This window comes from Bos indicus x Bos taurus, chromosome 9 (assembly GCF_003369695.1).
Source record: "Bos indicus x Bos taurus breed Angus x Brahman F1 hybrid chromosome 9, Bos_hybrid_MaternalHap_v2.0, whole genome shotgun sequence".
In the NCBI taxonomy this organism is placed as follows: Eukaryota; Metazoa; Chordata; class Mammalia; order Artiodactyla; family Bovidae; genus Bos; species Bos indicus x Bos taurus.
Genome location: NC_040084.1, coordinates 60625169 through 60650634, shown reverse-complemented (window position 1 = coordinate 60650634; position 25466 = coordinate 60625169). Strand labels below are relative to the sequence as shown.

The window sequence follows — 25466 nt, the reverse complement described above, 5'->3', positions numbered from 1 at the left end:
TCCAAATAAATAAATGTTGTTTAAAAATAGGCTTAGGGAGGGGGGTTCAGGATGGGGAACACATGTGCACCCGTGGCTGATTCAAGTCAATGAATACAATACAAAACCAATACAATATTGTAAAGTAAAATTAATTAATTAATTTAAAAAAAATTGAAAAAGGCTTAAGCAAGATTTTCCACACCCATACTGAATAACAAATAAATAGAATATTTTTTAAAGTTTTTTTCTTTTCTTTTTTTTACATAATTGTATGTACTAACCCTTATTTTTCAATGCATAGTAAAAGCTTTGGAATATGCATAAAATTGTATGCATACTATTTTGTTGATCTGTAGTTACAGAAATGGCCTCAGTGTTTGTCTTAACTGAAATGAGAAATTCCCTTGTCCTAGTACCTTAGTTGATCATGGATTTTGATGGTTCACAGCAGTACTAAAAGGGTATTTCCTTCTGAAACTTTAAGATTAATATTTCCTGATTTCTGTGAGGTGGAGAATATGGATGATCTGGGTGGATGGGATAGCTCTCTGAGAAAGGCTGTGAGCCATGCAGAGTTGTCACTGGCTAATAATGTGGTCAGTGGAGGGAATTTTTCTGATTATTTTGTGTTTGGTGAACTGAATGTTACTTCTCATTTTTGGTTGATGTGGTTCACAGGTGCTTTGGAAAGTGACTTTTAGGCTGATTCTGGAGCTTTGTCCTGTTGTAAGTGTCCGTACAGCAGATGAGCACTAGTTGCTTCTTTTCATCTGACTCAACTTCCTACTGAGTCTAAATTTAGCTTAGGACACTGGTTCTCAGACCTTTTCTGTCTAAAGACCCCTTAACTTTTCTTCAATGTTCAGTCAGTTCAGTTCAGTCGCTCATTTGTGTCGGACTCTTTGCGACCCCATGAATTGTTGCAGCATGCCAGGCCTCCCTGTCCATCACCAACTCCCAGAGTTCACTCAAACTCATGTCTATCCAGTCAGTGATGCCATCCAGCCATCTCATCCTCTGTCGCCCCTTTTCCTCCTGCCCCCAATCCCTCCCAGCATCAGAGTCTTTTCCAATGAGTCAACTCTTCGCATGAGGTGGCCAAAGTACTGGAGTTTCAGCCTTAGCATCAGTCCTTCCAATGAACACTCAGGACTGATCTCCTTTAGAATGGACTGGTTGGATCTCCTTGTAGTCCAAGGGACTCTCAAGAGCCTTCTCCAATACCACAGTTCAAAAGCATCAATTCTTTGGCGCTCAGCTTTTTTCACAAACTCTCACATCCATACATGACCACTGGAAAAACCATAGCCTTGAATAGACGGACCTTTGTTGGCAAAGTAATGTCTCTGGTTTTCAGTATGCTAGCTAGGTTGGTCATAACTTTCCTTCCAAGGAGTAAGCATCTTTTAATTTCATGGCTGCAGTCACCATCTGCCGTGATTTTGGAGCCCCCAAAAAATAAAGTCTGATACTGTTTCCACTGTTTCCCCATCTATTTCCCATGAAGTGATGGGACCAGATGCCATGATCTTCGTTTTCTGAATGTCGAGCTTTAAGCCAACTTTTCACTCTTCTCTTTCACTTTCATGGGCTTTTGAGTTCCTCTTCACTTTCTGCCACAAGGGTGGTGTCATCTGCATATCTGAGGTTATTGATATTTCTCCCGGCAGTCTTGATTCTAGCTTGTGCTTCTTCCAGCCCAACGTTTCTCATGATGTACTCTGCATCTAAGTTATATAAGCAGGGTGACAATATACAGCCTTGACGTACTCCTTTTCCTATTTGGAACCAGTCTGTTGTTCCATGTCCAATTCTAACTGTTGCTTCAATGTTATGGAGGCCCATAATGAACTTTATGTACGTGAGTTTATATCTATCAGTAGTTACCAATTGAAAATAAAGTTGAGAAATATTAAATACTTTATCATTTGAAAGTAAATCCATTTTGTAATAACATAAATAGCATCATTTTGCAAAAGAATACTTTTCAAAACAAAAATTGAGTGTAGAATTGTTGAACATTTTTTGCACATCTTCTTACTGTCTTACTTAGATCAGAATTCTGCCGTCTTTTATTTCTGCATGCAGTCTATTGTAGTATCACTTACATAGCTTCTGGCAAACACAACAGTACACTCATGAGAGAATGAACATGAAAAATGCCAATGTTGTTGTAACATTATGTAAATAATCTTAACCTCATGGACACAGGGGCCCCTGGACACTTTTAGACCTGCTGGCTCTCAGGGGATGAGAATATAATTTAAAAATTCTGTTCATCTGCAGGCATATATTTTCCATTTAGGTGGTACCCACTGCCTGTTGAGGGTGTTGGTTTTTTGTTTTTTTGGTCCTATAATGTGTCACTTGAATTTAATGAACACAAGAAGAAAGTTTGACCTTGAGATGAAAATCACTAGGCTGAATTTCAGAGAACACTTGTCTGTCTATAAGACAATGAAATACTGTTTTATTGCAGAAAGAGTGTGACCTTGAAAGTGCTTCTGACTTCTGGACCTCCTTTGGTTTTTTAAAGGGAGTGAACCCTGGAACTAGGAGTAGGGAGTCTGGAGGAGAAGGGTGCGGGGCCGAGCCAGAGACTGAGGTTTCCGCCGGCTCAAAGATCTGTGTAACATGTTCGCTTAGAAGCCTTCCTGCTGACTAAGCGACTCGGAGGCCCCCAGGCAGGTGGGAGACACCTGACAGTGGCCGATGGACCAGGTGTGCCTGCTACCTACTTTGTCTTGGTTAATACCAGCAGCTCCCTGTTCTCATGTTAGAGAGGCCAGAGCACAGAAAGGTCAAATAACTTGCTTGAAGATCTCCAGCTTGCTGCTAGGCTTCAGTCTGCAGGGCCCCACATGTACTTGCTTGTGTCCCATCCATATCTCTGCACTCGAAGGGGCTGACCAAAGGCTTCTTCTGGGGGAAGAGACTCCAGCCCCGTGGCTGGTACCATGGCTCACAGGTGCATCTCAGTTGTATTTGAATGAAAGTTCTATTTGAATATGACTTGGATACAATTCGGCCAAGAAGGAAGTCTGATGGGCTAGGTCACGCCCTGTATCCCAAGACAGACTGTGCCTGGCATAGGGCTGCCGCGTCGCACAGCTCCAGGGGACGCCGTTCCTGTCCTGGACTATGTGAGTGGTGCTCCCTGGAGCTGAGCAGCGCACAGCCTGCTCACACCTACATGGCGGCCCTGGCCCAGCACCACGTGCCTGTTAGTGTTATTGTAGACCGTGAACTCCTCAAGGTCAGGATGACGTCCTTGCATCTCTGGGACCCTGAGCGCCCAGCACAGGGTGTAGGGGACATAGCAGGTGGTCCAGAGGCACTTGCTCGATGTGGTCTCCCCGGCTCGGCCGGAAGCTCTTGTCAGGTCCGCGCACACCAGTAGTTTGTAACGATGCCTCTTGCCTCCTTCAGGTCTTGCGCTTCAGTCGTGGGCGAAGCCTGAGGAAAAAGAGAGAGAGGCTCAAGGAAGAGAGGAGAGCTCAGTCTGTGCCGAGAGATGAGGTGGCACAAAGCAAGGTGGGGGGCGGCCCTCCCGCCCGCCTGCGGGTGGAAAACTGTCTCCCTGCCTCCTCTGGGCCCGCCTCGGTCTCTCCTTCCTGCTGGGTCCTTCAGAGCTTGTCTTTCCTTCCGGTCTCTTGTCTTCCACTCTCCCAAGATTTCGGGCTGTGGGCTCGCATGCCACTGGTCTTTTCCAACACCCCGTGTATTTGCAAGCCCTGAGCATCTGTGGCCTCGCCACTTCCACGTGGACAGCACTGCCTCTGGCAGCACACCCTCCATCATGGAGAGCAGTGGTTTGCAAAATGTGGATCCACTTGTCACCTGGAACCTTGTTAGACATGCAAATTTGGGGGCCTCACCCCAGACCCACTGGATCAGAAACTCTGAGGTGGGGCCCAGCAATCTGTGGTTGAACAAGCTCTCCAGGTGATTTCAATCTGGACTAAAATTGGAGGACCACTGGTATAGCTTGCTGCCTCTCTTTCCTCCTAGGGAATAAACCAAGGCAGTGCTAGCCCACATGGCTCCTCGTGCAAATTAGATAAAAGATGCCTCCTGAACAGATCAGCCCAGCACAGGGCACTTACGGTGAAAAGAGCCGGAGCTGGACTTCAGCTCCCCCTGCCTCACTCGTGCCCTCGGCTTTGTGCCTTTGTGCAGTGAACAGCTTGCACAACTGTACTTGGCAGCTCTGGAATGAACCGTGCCTTTCAGCTCCCCCAGAGGGAAGAAGACTAGGATTTAGAGACAATTTTGGGGACATAAAATTTTATACCAAGTACTTGTTTTTCTGTCCATTTGAGAATCTTATCAATTTCCAGGGTTAAGGCCTTGTAACTTTCATTACATTCCTGTGTATGAATTCTACATGTTAACTTGTAAACATTCTCAAAAGGACTAGAAATGGTAATTTTTTTTTCCCTTTCATTTCAAAGGGTTCTCATTCTCCTCTATGAATTGTGAGGGTTCAAGTTCAAAGAATGAGTGGGATTGTCTTTTTGTTGAAATGTATAAGATAAAAAAAACCTCTAATGCTGAAGTGTTTCATGTCTGCTAGCTTCCTGAAGTTCTAAAACACAGAATGAGACCCAAGGTGATATCTACTTTGGCACCTAATAAATAAAAAGACAAATATTCGACTCCCCAGGAAAAGCACAGGTGTTCAGTTAGAATCATAAGCAGTGTTCCCTGTGTCTGAAATTTGTCATTTTTTTAACGATTCCCAGGGGTCCTTTAAGTGGATGGAGTCTGGGAAATGTTATGCCATGATGGAATAAGGCTGAGGGGTCCAGTAGAGGAGGTGTCTGGGTCTTTTTTCCCCCTCTGTAGGGAAGTGTCTCGGCAGGAGACACCCATAGCAGTGAACAGGCTGCGCCCAGGAAAGAAGAGGCCAGAGAAGATGTCCTGTCTGCCTCCCCGGAGCCCAGAGCAAAGGACAGCAGACAGAGAAAGTCAAGACCCAAGGTCAGGAGGCACGTGAGAGCCGCCGAGAGGGCTGGGAGGTGGGCTGGCGGAGGGCCCTGGAATAGCGTCATGCCCAGCAGTTAAAAAGCCACTTCACTTGGCTTGCTTGCTGCTTTGGGGCCAGAGCGCAGAAATTGGCCCTGGCCAGCTGCAGACACAAGGTTAGCGTGTGACAGCTCTCTTGGTACGTGGTCCCTAGAGTAGAATGCTGCCAGAGAGCGTGGTGGGCCGGATGGGAGCCGCTGGCTGGGTGTCAGGCTCACACATGTCGCGTGCTCACAGCGGCGGTCTCCTCCTCTCCCACAGGTGTCAGCGTTTTCTGACCCCACCCCTCCAGCAGACCAGCAGCCCGGACAGCAGAAGAACGTGCATGCTCACAGTCACCCTAAAAAGAGGCCCAGGCATCGCTGCTCACCCCCGCCCCCTCCGCACGAGTTCAGAGCATACCAGCTCTACACGCTGTACCGGGGCAAGGACGGCAAAGTGATGCAGGTACCTGCTGGGCCCTGTCAGGACAGGACCAAGGGCTGCAAGCAAGGAGTCTGTGTAACCCTGTTGCTGGAGGCTAATATCCACTGTAGGCAGTGACTGCAGAAGGTAGGAGCTTTGACGATAAGCCAGCTGGCCCTCTCCACCTAAATAGTACAGTACCCTCCTGCTGCTTAGGCCTGGTGAGCCAAGGGATGTTACAAGGCTTTCTACACTCACCTTGTTCAGTCGCTAAGTCATGTCTGACTCTGTGACCTCATGGACTGCAGCACACCAGGCCTCTCTGTCCCTGATTGTCTCTGGGAGCTTGCCCAAGTTCATGTCCATTGAATCGGTGATGCCATCCAACCATCTCATCCTGTGTTACACTCTTCTCCTTTGCCTTCAATCTTTCCCAGCATCAGGATCTTTTCCAATGAATCGACTCTTCACATCAGGTGGTCAAAGTATTGGAGCTTCAGCTTTGGTCCTTCCAATGAGTATTCAGGGTTGATTTCCTTTAGGATTGACTGGTTTGATCTCCTTGCAGTCCAAGGGACTCTCAAGAGTTTTCTCCAGCACCATCCTTAGGTGACCAGATAATCTTGAGACCAGAGAAAGGATAAAAGCAGCTTGAAGGAATTCCTTGGCAGTCCAGTGGGTAGGACTTGTTACTTTCACTGCCAGGGGCCTGGATTTGATCCCTTATCTGGGAACTAAGATCTTTCAGGCTGCGTGGAGTGCACACACACACACACAAAGCCAACTGAGGACTGAAACTGTATGTTACCCTCTCTGAATCTTCTTAGCATTTACCAGCCCTATCAGCTTGGCTTGTTAGATAGTCCAGAGCTACCACAGGGGTGAGTCTCCTCCATCACATGTGTCTCCCAGATGTACTGACCAACACAGGATGGGTACCAAGGAATAAACGAGTTGAATTGATTCCTTTCTGGCTTTCCTCTTAGGCGCCAATAAATGGCTGTCGGTGTGAACCCCTGATCAACAAGCTGGAGAATCAGCTGGAAGCAACTGTGGAGGAGATCAAAGCAGAGCTGGTGTCGGTTCAGGATAAGATGAACGTGAAGCTGGGGCACATGGAGAATAAGACCCAGCACCAAGTAAGTAGTCACCATTCTCCTCATGATGCAGTGTTCTGGCAGAAAATGAAATCAGAGACCTCAGCACGCCTTTCTGTCCTGCAAACTCTACCCTGAGCATGTCAGGCAGGCTGTCAGAGAAGAGGCCTGTGATTTCTTTAAAGCCATTGTGATTTCCTTCTTTAAAAAAAAAAAAAATTTATTGGAGTATAGTTGCTTTACAATATTGTGTTGGTTTCTGCTGTAGAGCAAAGTGACTCAGCCATACATACACATATATCCCCTCTTTTTGGATTTCCCTCCCGTTTAGGTCACCACAGAGCACTGAGTAGAGTTCCCTGAACTGCACTCACCTGTTTTATATTACATAGTAGTGTAGGTAGGAGGCTTAGTTGCTCAGTTGTGTCCAGTTCTTGTGACCCCATGGATTGTAGCCCACCAGGCTCCTCTGTCCACGGGACTCTCTAGCAAGAATTCTGGAGTGGGTTGCCATTTCCTTCTCCATATATAGTAGTGTATATATATGTAAATGCCCATCTCAATTCATCCTATCTTCTCTTCCTCCCTTGGTATCCATGTTTGTTCTCTGTGTCTCTATTCCTGCCCTGCAAATAGGTTCATCTGTACCGTTTTTCTAGCTTCCATATATATGCATTAAAATAGAGAATATTTTTCTTTTTTCTGATTCATTTTGCATGACAGTCTCTAGGTCCATCCACGTCTCTGCAAATGGTACAATTTCATTCTTTTTTATGGTTGAGTAATATTTCATTGTATATTTGTACCACATCTTCTTTATCCATTCCTCTGTTGATGGACATTCAGGTTGCTTTAATGTCCTGGCTGTTGTAAATAGTGCTGCAGTGAACATTGGAGTGTGCATGTCTTTTGGAATTATGGTTTTCTCCAGGTATATGCACAGGAGTGGGGTTGCTGGGTCATATGGAAGATCTTCTGGCAATTTTTCAAGATTGCCGGGAGAAATATCAATAACTTCAGATATGCAGATGACACCACCCTTATAGCAGAAAGCGAAGAAGAACTAAAAAGCCTCTTGATGAAAGTGAAAGAGGAGAGTGAAAAAGTTGGCTTAAAACTCAACATACAGAAAACTAAGATCATGGCATCTGGTTCCATCACTTCATGGGAAATAGATAGGAAAGCAGTGGAAACAGTGACAGACTTTATTTTTGGGGGCTCCAAATCACTGCAGATGGTGACTTCAGCCATGAAATTAAAAGATGCTTGCTCCTTGGAAGAAAAGTTATGACTAACTTAGACAGCTTCTTAAAATAGAAGCACTTTACCAACAAAGGTCCGTCTAGTCAAAGCTATGGTTTTTCTAGTAGTCATGTATGAATGTGAGAGTTGGACTATAAAGAAAGCTGGGCACCAAAGAATTGATGCTTTTGAACTGCTGTGTTGGAGTAGACTCTTGAGAGTCCCTTGGATAGCAAGGAGATCCAACCAGTCCATCCTAAAGGAAATCAGTCCTGAATATTCATTGAAAGGCCTGATGCTGAAACTGAAACTCTAATACTTTGGCCACCTGATGCAAAGAAGTGATTCATTAGAAAAGACCCTGATGCTGGGAAAGATTGAAGGCGGGAGGAAAAGGGGATGACAGAGAATGAGATGGTTGGATGGCATCACCAACTCAATGGACATGAGTTTGAGTAAGCTCCAGGAGTTGTCAATGGACATGGAAGCCTGGCGTGCTGCAGTCCATAGGGTTGCAAAGAGTCGGACATGCCTGAGCGACTGAACTGAACTGATGATAGGTCTAGTTTTAGTTTTGTAAGGAACCTCTATGCTATTCTCCATAGTGGATACTTCAGTTCACATTCCCATCAGCAGTGTAGGAGGGCTCCCTTTTCTCCACACCCTCTCCAGTGTTTATTGTTTGTAGATTTTTGATGTTGGCCATTCTGACTAGTGTGAAGTGATACCTCAATGTAGTTTTGATTTGCATTTCTCTAATTTTTGGTTGTGTTGACCATCTTTTCATGTGCCTCCTGGCCACCTGCATGTCTTCTTTGCAGAAATGTCTGTTTAGGTCTTCTGCCCATTGTGATCACTTTATGTGATTTCTTGAAAGCCACTGACTTAAAAATTTTAAGAGCATGTTTAAATTATAAAACATATAGTATACATATGATTATATGTGATTATAAAATAATATATACAATTATGGAGCATTTTTAAAACACAGGAAAACTAGGAAGGGAAAATAAATCACCTGTGAACCTACTATGATGAAAAAGCACTATTAATATTTGGGTTTATTTCCTCCAGCCCTTTTATGTCTGTGTCTTTTGACTCACTCCCCTTTCCCATTGTACACTAAGGTAATATAATCATGTCTATCTTTTTTTATTTTTCCAACTTTATTTTGAAAGTGGTCGTACGCACAGAAGAGTTGAAATGATAGCTTCCTGAGTGTTTGTGCACCCTCCACCGGGTCCAGCCAGTGGTTACTGTGCTACCACGTGTGCACTGTGTCTCTCGCACACACTTTTGGTTCTTTTGCTGAACTGTTTGCTGACCCATTACCTTTAAGTACTCCAGAGCACATCGACTAAGAATGAGGATCTCGTCCTTCCTTACACAATACCATCTTCACATCTGAGAACACTAGCACTAATTGTAATATGCAGTCCACATTCAGATTTTCTCAGTTCTCCTAAAATATGTGTGTTTTATAGCTGTTTTTTTGTTTTTAATCCCAACCTAGGATCCAGTGAATACTTTGTGCTTGTATACTATATGTTAGGTCTCTGTGGTCTCTTTTCATCTAAAACAGCCCCTGGTTTCTTCTTGTGGCTCTTGTTTTTTCCCCACAATAACTTTTTAACAGAGTCCAAGCCATTTGTTTAATAGAATGTTTTATAGTCTGGATTTTTCTGACAGTTTCTTCATGGTATTTTTCGTTTGTTCCTCTATCCCTGTATGCCTGTGAAGTGAAAGTTAGGTCTAGAGCAGTAATCCTCGAAGTGTTGTCCCCAAACCAGCAGCATCGGCATCATCTGCGGACTTGTCAGGGAAAATATGCAAATTCTTGGGCCTCCTCCCAAATCTCCTGAATTTAACTGTAAATAAAACTCCAGGGGCAGAGTCTTAGTGACCTGTATTTTAACAGAATCTCCAGGTGATAGTGGTAAAAACAAGTTTGAGAACCATTAGTCTAGATGCTTATTTAGGTTCAGGTTAAATATTTTTGGCAAGACTATTTCATAGTTAATTGTGTAAGCTTCAAATTACATCACATCAGAAGAGACACGTCAGGATGTCTCATTATTACTGACGCTAAGTTTGATTGCTTGGTTAAGCTGGTAACCACTGTTTCTTCCCACTGTAAAGGTATGTTTTCCCTTTGTAATTAATAGATATGTGATGGATATAGGTTTTTAAATATAAAAAAGCTTTTAAAAGCCTACAAAGTAACACATGTTCATTGGGGAAAACACCTCACATGCAGAACTATTATTGTAGTGACCCTGCCCAGAAATCCTCCCATTACTGTATATTTTCCTGTAGGTTTTTTTTTTCTTTTATAGATATAACCTTACTAATTTTCACTTTTAAACAAAAAATGGAACTATACTGTGCTTTTTTTTGCAGTTTACTTTTTAAGTTGGTAAAAAGAGCTAGAGTGTGCTTTTTAATGATGGTAGACCTGTAAAGTTACAGTGTGCTTTTTAATACTGATGTACAATTTCTATGCGAGGAAATATAATTTTACGTCCTGCTTTTTTCACTTAATTTTAATTTTTTAATATAATTTTATTTTTGACTGTGCTAGGCCTTCGTGGCTGCTCAGGGTTTTCTCTAGTTTCAGTGAGCAGGGGCTTCTCTCTGGTTCAGTGCTTGGCTTCTCACTGTCATGCCGTCTCTTGTTGTGGAGCATGGGCTCTAGGGCGTTGGCTCAACAGTTACAGCTTGCAGGCCTAGTTGCTCCACAGCATTTGCAATCCTCCTGGACCAGGGCTCAAACCTGTGTCTCTTGCATTGGCAGGAGACTGAGCCACGAGGGAAGCCGTTTCGCTTAATTTTGTTTCTTGAACAGTTTCCCATATCCTTGGCTTCATAATATTCCAGCATATCAATACCACATAATTTGTTTAACCATACCTTTTGTTAGACTAAAGTTGCTTATAATTTTTCACTCTATTAAATAAATGCTGTGAACATTTATGTACAGAAACTTGATTGCTTCTGAGGTTATATGCTTAGAATTAGGATAGTGGGATCCAAAGTTAAGAATATTTTTAAGGCTCTTGATAAGTGTTGGCAAGCTACTTAATTGAAAGGTTGTACCAATTTATATCCTACAAGCAGGATCTGAGTTTCTGTTTCAAACCTTTGCTATCATTGAATTTTTCTTTTTAGGCTTTCACCAAATTAACTAAGGACGTTTGACTTTAATTTGTATGTCCCTGTCTGTTGGTGAAATTGAGTATTTTTAAGGTTTGTGGGTTATTTGCATTTCATAAAAAGCCTACTTAAAAAATATCTGGGCCATAATAGATTAGTTAAACTGTTTTGTAAATAAAACCTCACTTTAGCTAACCCAAGCACAGAGGGGGAGAAGGCAGTGGCAACCCACTCCAGTGTTCTTGCCTGGAGAATCCCAGGGACAGCAGAGCCTGGTGGGCTGCCGTCTATGGGGTCGCACAGAGTTGGATACGACTGAGGCGACTTAGCAGCAGCAGCAAGCACAGAGGGGAATGTGTTAGGTGAATGTTGAGATGTCTCACGGACCTCTGTTTGGTTCAAAGAAGGTGACAGACTGGGGTGTAGAACCTTAGTCCTAATTTTGGGTCTCAGGGGACTGACTTTAGTGCAGCATGAGTCAGGAACACGTGCCTGGACCATCAACTGTGCCCCAGGAACACAGCTGTGTGTCAGCCTGGGTACTGTCCAGTCTAGGCAGGGGGTGGAGGTGGGAGAGCAGGCTGGTCCTAGGAAACAGGAGGAGAGCAGGTCCCAGGAGGCTGAGGCATGAGGAGCCCAAGCAGAAGGAGCTCACTGCATCTCCAGGGCTGCTGCTTCTCTTTTATTTACAAACATCTGAGCGTGGAACGTCAGTATGTCCCCAACAGGAGAGGCGCCCGCTGCCAAGCCCTCCGTGTCTGGCTCCCACTCACAGCGGTTCCTTTCTCTTCTGTGGACCTTGTCGTGCAGTGGGAGTTTGTCCTGCTGGGTGTTAGAGCCCCACAGGCAGTGTCCTGCTTAGGGACTGGAGGAGCAGAGAAGGGCACATGATTGCAAGGTGACAGTCACTTGCTCCTCCTGAGAGAGTCAATTCTTAGGCAGGTTGATAAGAAGTCTGGTGTCCCCAAGAAGGAGAAAGAGGCCTGGGGTTCTCGAGGAGGAGATAGGGGTCTGGAATTCTCAAGGAGGAAGAAAAGACAAACATCTTTTTTTCCTTCTACATTCCTTAGTCTTAGTCACATAAAACGTTGTTTTTCTTTAAGCCCGGACCTGATGATTACACACCTCAGTTTAAACTCTGTACCAGGGATTATATAACAACAATGTATCCTGCTTGTGGACAGTTTTCTCCTTCCGGAAAACCTTTTGACTAGTCCTGATATTTTAGAATGTATATTATGGAGTGGGTCTGGTAGGATCTTTTCTATTGTTAAGTTCTAATCCTGTTATCCTAAAATGTAAATTGTGGGAGTGGGCCTGGTAAAATTTTCACAAACCTAAGATATTCTTTTGATTTATTGTAAATAACTCCTTTGCTCACACGAGCAAGGGGGGCACTCTCTGTCCCCCTTCTGATGCCTACGTCAGAAGCTTTCTCTGTCTCTTTTCATACTTTAATAAAACTCTTGCTACACGAAAGCTCTTGAGTGATCAAGCCTGGTCCCTGGTCCTGAAGCTAAATCTTCTTCTTCAGAAATCACGAATCTGACATTGTTCACCATAAGCTATCACTCCCTGAAGTGATCCCTTTGAACTCCGTCCACTCCCTGCTTCACAGGTGCTGTGACTACTTTCAGTGAAGGATCTGTTCACTGGGAATGCTGGAGGAAAGCTCTGACTGTTCAGCTGTTTTCATTTCTTCTCGGGCAGCCACTAACATTTAAAAAGGGGAAGGGGGTTTAAAAAAAACATTTTTAAAACGGGAGTTGGACCTAGAGGAGTGGGATGGGAAGGGAGGTGGGAGGGGACATGGGTAAACCTTTGGCTGATCCATGCTGATGTTTGGTAGAAACCAACACAATATTGTAAAGCAATTATCCTTCAATTAAAAATAAATAAAATTTAAAAAAATTTAAAAAATATTTTTTTATTTCTTTAAATTTAAATTCTTTAAAAAATTATTAAAAAAAATTTTTTTTAAAAAGAGGAATTGGGATAGCTCTATACTCCTTGAAATAGTTTTTCCTTGTAATTATAGTCTTGGAAATAATTTTCAAAGGCCCGTACAAATTTTCTTTTACTGACATGGAATATATTGGCTCAAATTGTATATTTACTATGTATTTATAGTCTCTGGACCCACTCAGGATTTTAAATGAGAAAGCAGCATTGGCTTACACAGAAACATACTCAGGAATTCTGAAAACTTAGAGTTCCATGAGGGCCACACGAAAAGAATAGGGTGAGGAGTGGGATGTGCTTGCCTTCTGTCTGGCCCCTGCTTGGTACCCCTAAGCCCCTTACTCATCTCAGGAGTGAAGACATCAGGGCCCATCCTTAGATCATCTCAGTCACAACATCCCCTTTGCCCATTGAATCTAGATGCGGGTTCTGGACAAGCTGATGGTGGAGCGACTCTCAGCAGAGAGAACGGAGTGCCTGAACCGCCTGCAGCAGCACTCGGACTCGGAGAAGCACGAGGGAGAGAAACGGCAGGTGAAAACCAGCATCTGTCTGTCCTGTCCACACTTCTCCCTGAGGCAAGGGACTCAGACCTATCACTGAAAATCCCCAGATCCTCTAAAAGTGTTTGCATGACAGAGCGTGTCATTTTTATAACCTGAAGGTAGGAAAGAGCCTGGAGTTCGATTCCTGTTTGTGGCTGAATATGCTGGTAGGAGGCGGAGGCTGAGCAGTTTGTAGAAGGTGCTGGGGAAAAGGTGGGCTCCGCCCAGGGTCAGTGCTGTGTACTGTGCTTCTGCTGGGCTGTGACTCTGTTGTCGCACAAAACTTGGTTCCTGCCCTCAGAATGTGTGGACCACCCAGGACGGCAGACACGAAATGAGTTCCTGTGAGTGTGAGTTTGTGCCCCTAAGCAGCCAGACCTGCTTTAGGTGTTTGTATGTGCTGTGTGCTCGGTCATGTCTGACTCTGCGACCCCATGGACTAGCCCGCCAAACTCCTCTGTCCATGGGATTTTCCAGGCAAGAATCCTGGAGTGGGTTGCCCTTTCCTCCTCCAGGGTATCTTCCCAACCCAGGGATGGAGCCTGAGTCTCTTGGGTCTCCTACATTGGCAGGCATATTCTTTACCGCTGCACCACCTGGGTGTTTGCTTTTAAGATGCCTCTAAGTCACTTAATGAAGATAATAGTTAGCTATCAGCTTGAGTGCTAGGTGAATCCCAGGCTTTGGGGGGCCCACAGAGAAGGCTGTGTGGCCTGTGGGAGGCAGGTAGCCCACAACTTTGGGACTTCTCTAGATAATAGCCTATCATAATTGAAAAGTCCATTCTTGAGGCTTTAGTTCATAAGCTGTGTATCAAAGTCTCCTGATGATTTGTGGACTAACTTGTGGGATTTTTTTAGATGTCCTTGGTGGATGAATTAAAAACCTGGTGCATGTTAAAGATTCAGAATCTGGAGCTGAAGCTTTCTGGAGATTCTAGGGCCTCCAGGACTAAATCCACACCGTCCACTTGCGAGTCCTCCACAGGTAACCAGCATGCAGAGAGAGCCCCTCCATCCAAAGGTGATGAAACCCCAGGTCGAGCTCTCTTCTTACATCTGAAGACAGCCCGTGTGATAGGGCTGCATGAAACACCAGATTGTAGCATGAACTCTGTAGGGGCCAGGACCATGCTGTTGCTATTTAATAATAAAGTACTCTTATTTAAGTGTTCAAAACTTTGTTGAATGAAGGAATAAAAGAATCGCTGATCAGTGATAGCAGTGCAGTACTAATAGCGTGAAAGTAGACACCCAAAGATTAAGGTGAGAAGGGGACCTGTCTGTTTGGCAGGGCACTCGCCCTTGCACCTCTTTCCCTTTCTCGTCCTTGATCAGCCTTCTACCTTTGGCCTGCTCTGCATGGGTGCTAAGTTGCTTTGGTCATGTTCAACTCTTTTCGACCCTGTGAACTGTAGCCTGCCAGGCTTCTCTGTCCAGGGGATTCTCCAGGCAAGAATACTGGAGTGGGTTGCCATGCCCTCCTCCAGGGGATCTTCCCAACCCATATTGAACCCACATCTCTTTACATCTCCTGTACAGCCTCGTTAAACCACAGATCATGTATCGAAGCTGCCCCAGGTGCTGGATAAGAGATGCTTTTAGCAGAGTACCACTAGGTTAGCTCAGTGGTTATACTCAATGATGATCATTTGAGGATATGCACAGCCTTAGTAATTAGACCTTCATGGGGGATTTTGATGTGTTGTGTATTTCATATTACCATGGACCATTTCTGTATCTTTGTGCCTTAATGGTGGGGAAAATCCTGGGCAAGTTTTTCATGCTGGGACTAGTTATGGAACTTGTCACAGAGCTCTGGGTAGGGGGATTAGGGCCACCTCTCCACATTGGGTCAAGGAACTTGTAACTGGGGCTCTGGTGTGGGAAAGGCCCAGAAATTAGAGACTTACTCTCATCAGTAAGGGTGCTTACTCTCATCAGTAAGTGCCCAGCTCTGCTTTAGGACATACAGTGAGATGTAGCATCCTTAACTATCAGGAAGTGGTACCCAGAGCCCTCTCATGTAGACTGTTGTTGTTCTTTAGTCACCTAGTCATGTCTGACTCTTTGTGACCCCACGGACTGTAGCCCACCAGGCTCCTCTGTCCACGGGATTTCCCAGACGAGAATACTGGAGTGGGTTGCCTTTTCCTTCTTCAGGGGATCTTCCTGACCCAAGAATGAACTGGTGTCTCTTGCATTGGCAGGCAGATTCTTTACCACTCAGCCACTTGGGAATTCGTGTAGATTGAGACAGGTTATAGGAAGGGCCAGCAACATTTTGGCTTAGATGCCATGAGTGGGTCTAACACAGTACCCCTGAAAGCCCTGACAAGCCAACATCATAATCCAGGGAGAAGCAGAAGGAAAGGATGGGAGAAGCTGCACAGGCGGGTGGTGATTGAGAGGATGGTGGCTTACAGGATTCCCAAGACTCTCAAATGCCAGCCCAAGTGACTGTATGAACACAGATTCACTCTGACTCTTGTTTTCCTTCCAAAACCAGGTGTGGATCAGTCAGTGGTGACTGCAGGCCCAGTAGCAGCCTCGGACAGTTCCCCCCAGGTGGTCAGGCCCAAGGAAAAGGCCCTCAGCTCCACCGCCACCCACAGACTCCAGCAGCAGGAGCTGTCTTCCTCGGACTGTACGGGCTCCCGACTGAGGAACGTCAAGGTCCAGACAGCCTCGCTCCCCTTGAAAGAGACAGCCAGATGCGATCCACAGGCTGGGCCTTGTGTTGACAGAGGCACCCAGACCAAAAAGTCTGGGAAAAGTGGGCAGACGAGGCACCGAGGCCAGCAGCCAGCAGTCAGCACTGCCGGCGGGCAGCCCCTGCCTTCAGCAGCAGGCGGCGAGCAGACCGCCCCTCACGTTCGAGACACCTCCCAAGCGCTGGAGCTCACCCAGTATTTCTTTGAGGCTGTTTCCACCCAGATGGAAAAGTGGTATGAAAGGAAGATTGAAGAAGCACGAAGCCAAGCCAGTCAGAAAGCCCAGCAAGACAAGGCCACGCTGGAGGAACACATTAAAAGTTTAGAGGAGGAACTTGCTAAACTAAGGACTAAGGTACAGAAGGAAAACTAGGGCCCGCAGTGAAAGACAGGGAAGCCTGGTGCACTGCAGTCCATGGAGCTGCGAAGAGTCGCACACGACCGAGCGACTGAACAAATGAAAAAACAAATGGCCTGAGAAAGGATCCTTGAGGATCTCCTGTCCTGCAGCTGCAGAAGGGCGATGTCCAAGGTGTCGGTTATTGTGCATATAGCAGAACTTGCCTTTAAAAAAAACAAAACACTAATTTCTAAAATGTGCCAGACACACGTTTCCTACACCCTGAAGTTATGAAGACTTCAACAATTAGACTGAAACCAGGGGAAGTGTGCTTGGTTTCAGGTTTCATTATAGACTCAAAACCTCAGCCCAAGTTCATCTGAAGTTCAAAAGCTCAAATTAAAGAGCCATGCTAAGAAACTGAAGGATGTATAAGCCTAAACCCTAATGTTCCCAATATGAAATAATGTAAATGAAAAGCAAGAAAAAATATTCATCCTTGTGAACTCGAATCAAGCAGTCCTTCATAGCAACACAGCTGCTGTGCCCGGACAGAGTGTCTCTCTGAAGGGCTGTAATAGACATGCTGAGGAATGTCAAGATCCAGACAGCCTCGCTCCCGCAAGTTCATAATTCTCAAGATGCTGACATTTTAACCAGGGGAAAACTCATCAAACAAATTTTGAGGAGAAGGATTTTCATGATGTCACAAGATGCAGTATATCTTAAAATGTTTTGAAAAGTCAGAGTGTATTTAAATAACATGTTAATTGGCATAATAGCACTGAAAATGTTTGTTAATAGTGAACTCAGAAAGGTTCAGATCATTCGATCATGGTGTTTGTATCTTTCAGCCAAAATATAGAAATACTACAATCAATCATAGTGATTTTCAAGTGGATTAATGGAAAAAAATTCCCATAACAGTTACCTGAAATTTTTATAATCTAATTCCCAGCCAAATTATCTTAGAGCACCTTCCTGAATTTGAGCTTATTGGTCTACATTTTATAAATACAGTATTTCATTTTGAATTGAGTTCTGTCATTGAGGAACCTCAAAAGCTTCCCACTGCTTTGTAGTGACTATGTCAAGGTAAATAATTCAATAAATTGACTTTGATTCTCCAGCATCATGGAGCCCTAGATTTTTACTCTGCTCTGTGGGCTGTACAAAGTTGAAAAGTAACAGTATATTGAAACTCTGAATTATCTTTCAAGCTTCTTGTCCTTTGGAATGTGGCATTGTATTCATCTCCTCAAAATTCCATATGTGCATAGAAACTTCAATTCTATTTCTATAAACACAGGAACCAAGTACTGTTGTCTGTAATTTTGAATAAAGTTTTGCTCTTTGAGCCAAAGAGAAAAATGTGACTTCTTGACATGGGAACACCCAGAGAAACAAAGTATGCATTTAGTCCCTGTGTACTCTGCCCCTCAAGCTCAATTGTTTTGGGTTTGTTTTTTTAAATGCAGTCAATGGATCTAGGCGTTCCTAATAAATGTAGATGTATGTCATCGTTCTGAAACCTGGACAAGGAATTAATTTGGTGTTCTTTCAAGTTTATCATCAGGTCTGTGAGCTCATCTTGTTCCTCTACTACTTGGTGGGCAGACGACTTCTCCCGAGACTCTCGTTAGATGGAGAACTGTAGGGGCACTTCTCCCGAGACTCTCGTTAGATGGAGAGCTGTAGGGGCGCTTTGCTCTCTCCGTTTCCGTTTGTTCCCAGTGCAGCATCACAGCACTGTAGGGTCACGTGGTACCTTGAGTTTTCTAAATCTGTTCCCAACGAGGTATCAGTAAACCTTTTCAGAATCCTTTCTCAGGAAACATCAGTCTATTGAGAGCTGCCTGATACTGAAATCCTGAGACGATCCGTAAGTCGTGTTCCAAGTAGAAGTTATTCTCACCCATTCAGAGATCTGTTACCTTGTGAGGTATCCCTGTTGAGAAACGCTGAAACCATTTTAATGCTTTGGTGGTATTTTGATTATATAACTCCTGTCCATCAGAAGCAGGCAGCTTACTGTGAACGGAAAATTCCATCAGAGTCAGGGAAGAGACCAGGGAGAAACATGAAAGGTCAAGTGCACCTAGTAGGGCAGATTGTGTGGATCTTATTTCCCACAGAAGGGAAAGCCAGTGGAGGCCAGGAAACCGAACAGGGTCAGCCGGCTTCTAACTCAGAGATCACAGCGGCTCAAGACAAATGCAGGAGTGTTTTCAACGACTGTGTTTGGTCTGTTTTTGTACCTTAGCATTGTCAAAAACTCAACTAAGGCTCCCATGTGTTTTTTCTTTTTTCCCTTGTGCTATTGGCTGAAATGAACAAATGCCACAATAGTGCTTTTCCTAAGAAGCAGAACTATTAACAACTTATGACCAGTCATGTAGGTTGTGTCTCAAACTGAGGCTGGAATTTTCAATAGCTGTGGGAAAAATGATGTAAAATACAGAAAAGATGTACAATACTGCAGTATTTTTTTTAATTGTTAGTGCATTATTGCATTGAGGGTAGTAAATATCTGTGATAAATTGAATATTCTAATTTTACTTTAGACTTTGGGAGCCCAAAATGAAGGGGTGTTTTCATGTTTATACCTTCTTTTTTTCAGTCAAGAGTTGATTCAGTCAAAAGTTGAAGCTTGAGAGGTATGTTATATTCTATTTAATATTTTTATCACCTTGAACGTCTCTCTCTTCCAAGCATTAAATATGGTTTTCAACATTATGGCAAATATCCCGTATTTAAAGAATGAAAGTGAGAATACTTTGTTCAGCCTACATTTTCATTTGTGTGGTTGACCAAATTTTATGGTTCCTGAAGGAGTGCTTTCACCTAGGCACACTTCACCTTGATTTTAAAAGAATGTAATTTAGACTAAATACACTTGCTTTTAAAGGAGAGATCAGGTATACTGCATGAAAACGTAAAAAAATTTTTAAGCCTGCTGTAACATGAAAAGATTTTTCAGTGTAAGCTTAAACAAAATGCTTTCTTTAAACTGTTGACCTTTTGGAAAATACTGAACAAATGAGAAGGGGACAAAACCTCATTGTGTGCAGGCTAAGATAATGTATTTTTTTTACTAACAAACTGTTTCTAAAAGCTAAATTTCCTATGATATAAAAGCCAATCAATTAAGACTTAAAGGACAAATCAGTTTAAAAAAAAAAAGCCTAATGGCCTTTTAAATATGTTTTACCAAAGAGAAATTTATGAAGAGTATTTTTTCAGCCGTCATTTTAAGGAAAAATATTCGTGTACCACTTAGCCAAATGTGACTAAATGTGAACACACTGACTTAAATCCATGACACACAGAAGCAAGACACTGTTCAGCAAAACGCTTTTTTTAACAAACAAAATGGACTGGGTAAAAGTGACTTACTCTTCTCAGGAAACAGAAGTTGTAAATTTCATTTAATCCTTAAGGTATTTCTCAAAAGTCTGATTCAAGGAAGGAAACAGCCTGAGGTGGTTCCCAGTTTGGCACGGAATGACAGCTAGCTTTTGATCCTGTTCGGGCCTTACTCTACATAATCCTTATTTTTTTTTTTTCAATGTAGATGTAAGCTGCTTCCTTTTGGTTGTTTTAGTTGAATTTTTCTTACTTTTCTATAAAAGATAATTGAGTTATTTAAGTTTGGCTCTCTGCTGCTCAGCTTAAGTGGAGGAGAGGCGTGATTGCAGTAATACAAATTCCAGGAAATAGGATGTCTTGCCTTCCTCGAACACTGGAAAGTCATCTGTCCCAGCAGACACATCTGCAGCAAGGCCTGTGCCATGCAGTTCAGACTGATAGCACACTGAAATGGGGGAAATGACATAGGAGCAGTCAGAAATATAAATAATAGCCTTAGCCACTTTTCATGTGCTAGAAAGCTTTTGTAGTTAAAAAACTTATAATATAAAAAGACTGATTTATTGTAGTGGTGATGGGTGGTGTAGTCACTAAGTCGTGTCCGACTCTTGCAAACCCATGGACTGTAGCAGACCAGGCTCCTCTGTTCATGGGATTTTCCAGGCAAGAATACTGGAGTGGATTGCCGTTTCTTTCTCCACAGGATCTTCCCAACCGAGGAAACAAACCCAGGTATCCTGCATTGTAGGCAGATTCTTTACCGACTGAGCTATGGGGGAAGCCCTTATTGTAGTTGCTACACATAATGGAACGTTCAAACCTTAAACTTTGGGAACAAAACATTCAAACAATAGTATAGTATCGCTGACTCAACGGGCAGTTACTTGAGCAAACTCCAGGAAACAGTGGACAGAGGAGCAGAGGAGCCTGACGTGATGCAGTCCATGGAGCTGAAAGAGTCAGACGTGACTTAGTGACTGAACAACTAGTTTACAGGGAACACCCAGAAAGTTCATTTGCCTAATCCAAAATAGTGATAAAGCTGATGAATTAAATGTTTCACCAGCAGTTCTCTTTTGGCCAGTTTCGTAGTTCATGACCAAGGTTTGATGTGTGAGAAGAAATTGCTAAATAAATCTTCCTTTAGGCTAAACAACAGACTTATAATTTAGAGGAGATAAAGCTGTAAGTGAACACATAAAGTCAAACTGTTCATTAGAAATGAGGGAAAAGCTTATCCCTGAGAATGATCTTAGCTTTGCAAAGATGCAAATTCAACTTTTCATGTGTTTTATCTACTTAAAACCAAGTCAGGTTTTCTTGGGGAGCCTGTGGTATTTTGATTCTTGCAAATACAAACCACAAATGCTCTAACATCTTCCACATGCACCACTGCTAGGATGAACATCAAAGTCACTGACTGCCACACTTCACAAAGGATGGCTTTTAGCTTCAAGATTTTAAATTAACTAGAGACAGCCTGTATTTGCGTATGTATGTCAATCATGCCACACAGAGAAAAGGGTAAATATTTCTTTTTTTTTTTAGGGTAAATATTTCTAAGTTTGTTCTTTGTTCAGAAACTGTTCACAAATGCTTTTCCTTTTGTTCATCAGATGGCTGGCCTAAAGTACATCTAGATAAAAACTGGCTCAGGCAAGCATTTAAAATGTCCACATTCCCCTGTGGAAGAGTATTCAGAATTGTTTTTTCTTGTGGCCTCTGAAGCTGTGGGACGCGAATGTGGGCCTTGGGATGCAGGTTACTGATACACCACCACAGGTTCACACAGCTTTATCATCCTGCAAAAGTTCTACATCTTTCAGGTGCTGCTCAGATTCTTGGGTTAACTTTTTAGATCTGTTCTGTAGATGAACTGCCAATCCCAGCCTCTTCCGTGAGCTTTCACGTTCACTGAATTAAACATGTGGTTTCTTTCAAGGGTCCTGAAGTCAGCTTTATATCCAGTGTATTCTTTAGACTGGTTTTTCCTGTTACCAGGGCAGAATCTAATGCACTGAGAAGCTTCCTGAATGATTTATTTTACTTTCCACATGGCTGTTAAGGTAACTGTATTTGTTTCATCCAGAAACTGCCTCTTCTTTTTGAAGGGTTCATTAAGTTTCTCTTTCTCCTCTTTCCAACAAAGTTCTAGATTCCCTGTGGTGATCTCTTCAGAGAGTCCTCTGAGTATCAGATATGATATGTCTGAATGACATGCCTCAACAAACCCTGAGGGATAACACGGAAAGACATTCCAAGGAAGCTCCAGACTGTCTCTGAGGTCAGTACACCTCTAGCCCTACACCTCACAGTTTTTAAAAACAGCTTTACTGACTTACACAAAAAAAATCGGGAGGAGGGGGTGCTGGTGGAATGGCTTTATTGAGAGAGAATTTGCATACAGGTAAAATGTACAATTCAATAGATTTTAGTATATTGAGTTGTGCATTCATATAAATGGAATTAGACAATATGTAATCTTTTGTGACTGGCCTCTTAATAATGTTTTCAAGATTCATTCAGGTGTAGCATGAATCAATACTTCATTCCTTTTCGTTTGCTAAATAATATTTTATTGTATGGGTATACCACATTTTACTTAGTCCATAATCAGTTGATAGGCATTTGGATTGTCTACTTTGTGGCTCTTATGAATAATGCTGTTTTACCCTTTGGGCAACTGGACAGTCTGTTTCCAAAGTGGCTGCACAATTTTATAGTCCCACCAGCCATGTATAAGGTTCCAATTTCTCCGTCCTCACAAACATTTGCAGTTACCTCCCTTTTTAATTACAGCCATCCTAGTAGATGTGAATAGCATCTCTTGGTGGTTTTGATTTGCATTTCCCAGATGACTGATTAATGGCATTGAACATCTTTTTATGTGCTATCTGTTGTACTATCTGTTGTATTTTTGCTTCTTACAAAATACTGCTGACACATCCAAAAACATTTTCAAAATACCGGGTGTGTTTTTCCGTGCTAAGACAATTGCTCTGATGCACTTTTCCTGGCTCTCTCTCTGATATGCTATGCTCCATGTTCTGATATTTTGCTCAAGGGTTCTACATATAAACAGTTTCACTTGGCTTTGGGCTGCCCATAATTGAGCCTAAGCTCAACTATACACATGGAGACTTTGAAAACCTTTCAGAACAATGCTGTAGTTAAGATCTGACCAAAGCAAGTGTTTTTTCTAACTCTTTGAGCTGCATATTGCCTTGAGTAATCATCATCCGGATTGTATCCTGTAGAAGAAAGTGAAATCTGGTCAGTTTTAATTGGTAGAACAAGGTACAGCTCTACCATTTCATCTGTTAAAATTAAGAATTAACACTGAGAACTGGAACTGCTGTACTTTAGGAAAGCCCAGAATTAACAATCAGGGGTATACAATTGTCTGACATGCTTTCATATATCCCAAACATACTTCCCAGACTACCATGCTGTAATATTTATCTTTGTGTGTGTGTGCATACAGGTATTTGGTTTAACAGAAAAGTTGGGTGATGCCACTGTAGAGTGTAGATAGAACAAACACTGTATAATTAAAATACCAGTTAAGTGAAAAATCAGTGACATTGAGAGCAATGATCAAGATAGATCATTTCAGTGACATATTCCAAGACAGCTATTAATTTATTAAAAAAGCTCACTAATCAAGCATCCCAGGTGGCACTAGTGGTAAAGAACCCGCCTGCCAACGCAGGAGACCTAAGAGATGCGGGTTTGACCCCTGGGTTGGGAAGATCCCCTGGAGGAGGGAGGGCATGGCAACCTACACCAGTGTTCTTGCCTGTAGAATCCCATGGACAGAGGAGCCTGGCGGTATTTCAGTAGATATTCCAAGATATCGTATAAACTTAAAAAAAAAAACACGAATCCGCACAAAAGGGTCTGGGTCTTCCCTCACTAGCGATCTTGGTCTCACCTCTTCCGTGGCACTTTTGTTTCTTTTGAATTCTTCTCTTGCCCAGTCCTTCAGGTATTTGCGATCAGAATCATTTGGAACTTGCCGAATTGCCTGCAAAATCCTTCTGTAGAGGAGGAGAACTTGCTGCCTTCTCATGAACTGTACAGGAGAGAAGAAATAGCAATTACAGCTGCACAATTGTCAGTTCAGTGGGTTCTTTTCTCTTTGGTCCTCAATTTTGAAAAGAGGAAAGAAAACCATTTTTCCCCCTAAGAAAACGGCAAGAAATTTACTTGGACTCATTTGTCAAATACAGGATCCCTTAAAGAGTACAAGCGACAGAGGAGTCTTTATAGTGTGTCACCAGGCACTGAGGTACCCACCCGGGCTAGAGATCCAGACCTCAGCCAGCCTCTCGCCTCTGCGACCGGAGAGCAGCCCCGCCCCGCAGCGCCTTCCGTCCTCCAGGGCGCGAAGCCCCGCCCCCCAGCCCGAGCCAATCAGAGTGCGGCGCGCATAGGGGCCTCCTCCTCAGTCGTCCCTCAGACCCACTCTGTAGCGGTAGAGAATCGAGCTCAGACCCAGAAAAGCTGCCCTAAGAGGCCCGCGAGAACAGCTGGTACCTGCTTGAGCGTTAGTGTTGCTGGGGGCAAGCGGGAAGTGGCCATGTCGTCCTGACGGCGCGGTTCGCCAAAGCCCCGGCGCGCAGGAGCGGAAGTTGGGGGGGGGGGGGTGACGGGGCGGGGCGAACTCGGTTTCCTCGGAGACGGCCTGCAGCGTGTGCGCCCCCTGAAGAACCAGGCAGTCTATTGGTCGGAACTAAAGCCCGAGACAGTTTCTCCTTTTCTTAGCCTGTTTTCTTATCAGAGAAATGGGATAACAGTTCCTGCGTACTAGATTGTTGTGAAAATGAAATAATGGTGAGGCAGTTAGCACAGTTCTCGACACGTGTTTGTTCTATTAAATGAAAGTTAAGGGTTTTGATGGTGAAGAAAACTATTCCTTTTGAGATTTAGTGTATATAGCTAAAATTACTAAAATTGTAAATGTTAATTTCTGAGTTTGTGTTCTGCTCTTCTCGTTTTTGCCCTGCTCTTTTCTATTGCGTTTTTCCTGGTGCTGTAGTCTTCACGATCGTCATTAGTTACAAGGTTTTAGGTGGTTGTCCCATTGCAGTTTTGAGAACTTTGTATCACTAGTAACGAGGAAACGAATATCCCTACACCTTAAGCTTTTATTTCCCTATACTTGTTTTTATTCTCCCTCGACTGAAGCGACTTAGCAGCAGCAGTACACTCTGTAGGCTCTTGGCGTGTATTAACTGTAAGAGGTTAGGGAATCCCTCCTACTTCCGAATTAAAATACGGCCTTAAATGTTCATAACGGTTCGTTCCCTGAGCATCTCCCCTTGATTTGCTTGCTTGGAATCCTTCCCCTAGTTGTGTACTTCAGTGTGTGTGTGAATCCTTCCCCTAGTTGTGTACTTCACTGTGTGTGTATCCTTCTCCTAGTTGTGTACTTCTGTGTGTGTGTGTGTGTACCCGCCTGTTTTTTTCTCATCTCTAAACTGAACTGATCGCATCTGCCAGAGTTGTTACTGTAGTATTGTATGTAGTGCACTGAGAACAGAACCTAGCACATGTAAGCACCCTAATGGCTATTACCAGGCATTGTGTGAATGATGTTGATGCCATAACCCACCCTTTTTCAATCC

General features: G+C 43.5%; 2 protein-coding genes across 8 annotated transcripts in view; one reads left to right on the top strand and one right to left on the bottom strand.

The window, feature by feature from the left end:
- ANKRD6 (ankyrin repeat domain 6) overlaps positions 1-18002 on the top strand; it is a 183199-nt gene extending 165197 nt beyond the window's left edge. For 6 of the 7 annotated variants that reach the window (XM_027551399.1, XM_027551405.1, XM_027551404.1 and 3 more), the window contains 7 exons: positions 3412-3516; positions 4831-4965; positions 5272-5457; positions 6402-6554; positions 13290-13403; positions 14275-14401; positions 15923-18002. In XM_027551399.1, the coding sequence (XP_027407200.1) occupies positions 3412-3516; positions 4831-4965; positions 5272-5457; positions 6402-6554; positions 13290-13403; positions 14275-14401; positions 15923-16500 (1398 nt within the window). In that variant the 3' untranslated portion in view covers positions 16501-18002. The remainder of the gene's footprint in view (positions 1-3411; positions 3517-4830; positions 4966-5271; positions 5458-6401; positions 6555-13289; positions 13404-14274; positions 14402-15922) is intronic. The other variant, XM_027551402.1, reaches the window with a different exon arrangement.
- A 4200-nt stretch (positions 18003-22202) lies between these two features.
- LYRM2 (LYR motif containing 2) lies at positions 22203-24471 on the bottom strand. Its single transcript, XM_027551398.1, has 3 exons — positions 24376-24471; positions 23771-23911; positions 22203-23087 (listed from the first exon to the last, which is right to left on the bottom strand). Exons 1-3 carry the CDS (start codon positions 24418-24420, stop codon positions 23007-23009), a joined length of 267 nt encoding a protein of 88 aa, XP_027407199.1. The 5' UTR covers positions 24421-24471; the 3' UTR covers positions 22203-23006.
- Between the last annotated feature and the right edge of the window lie 995 nt (positions 24472-25466).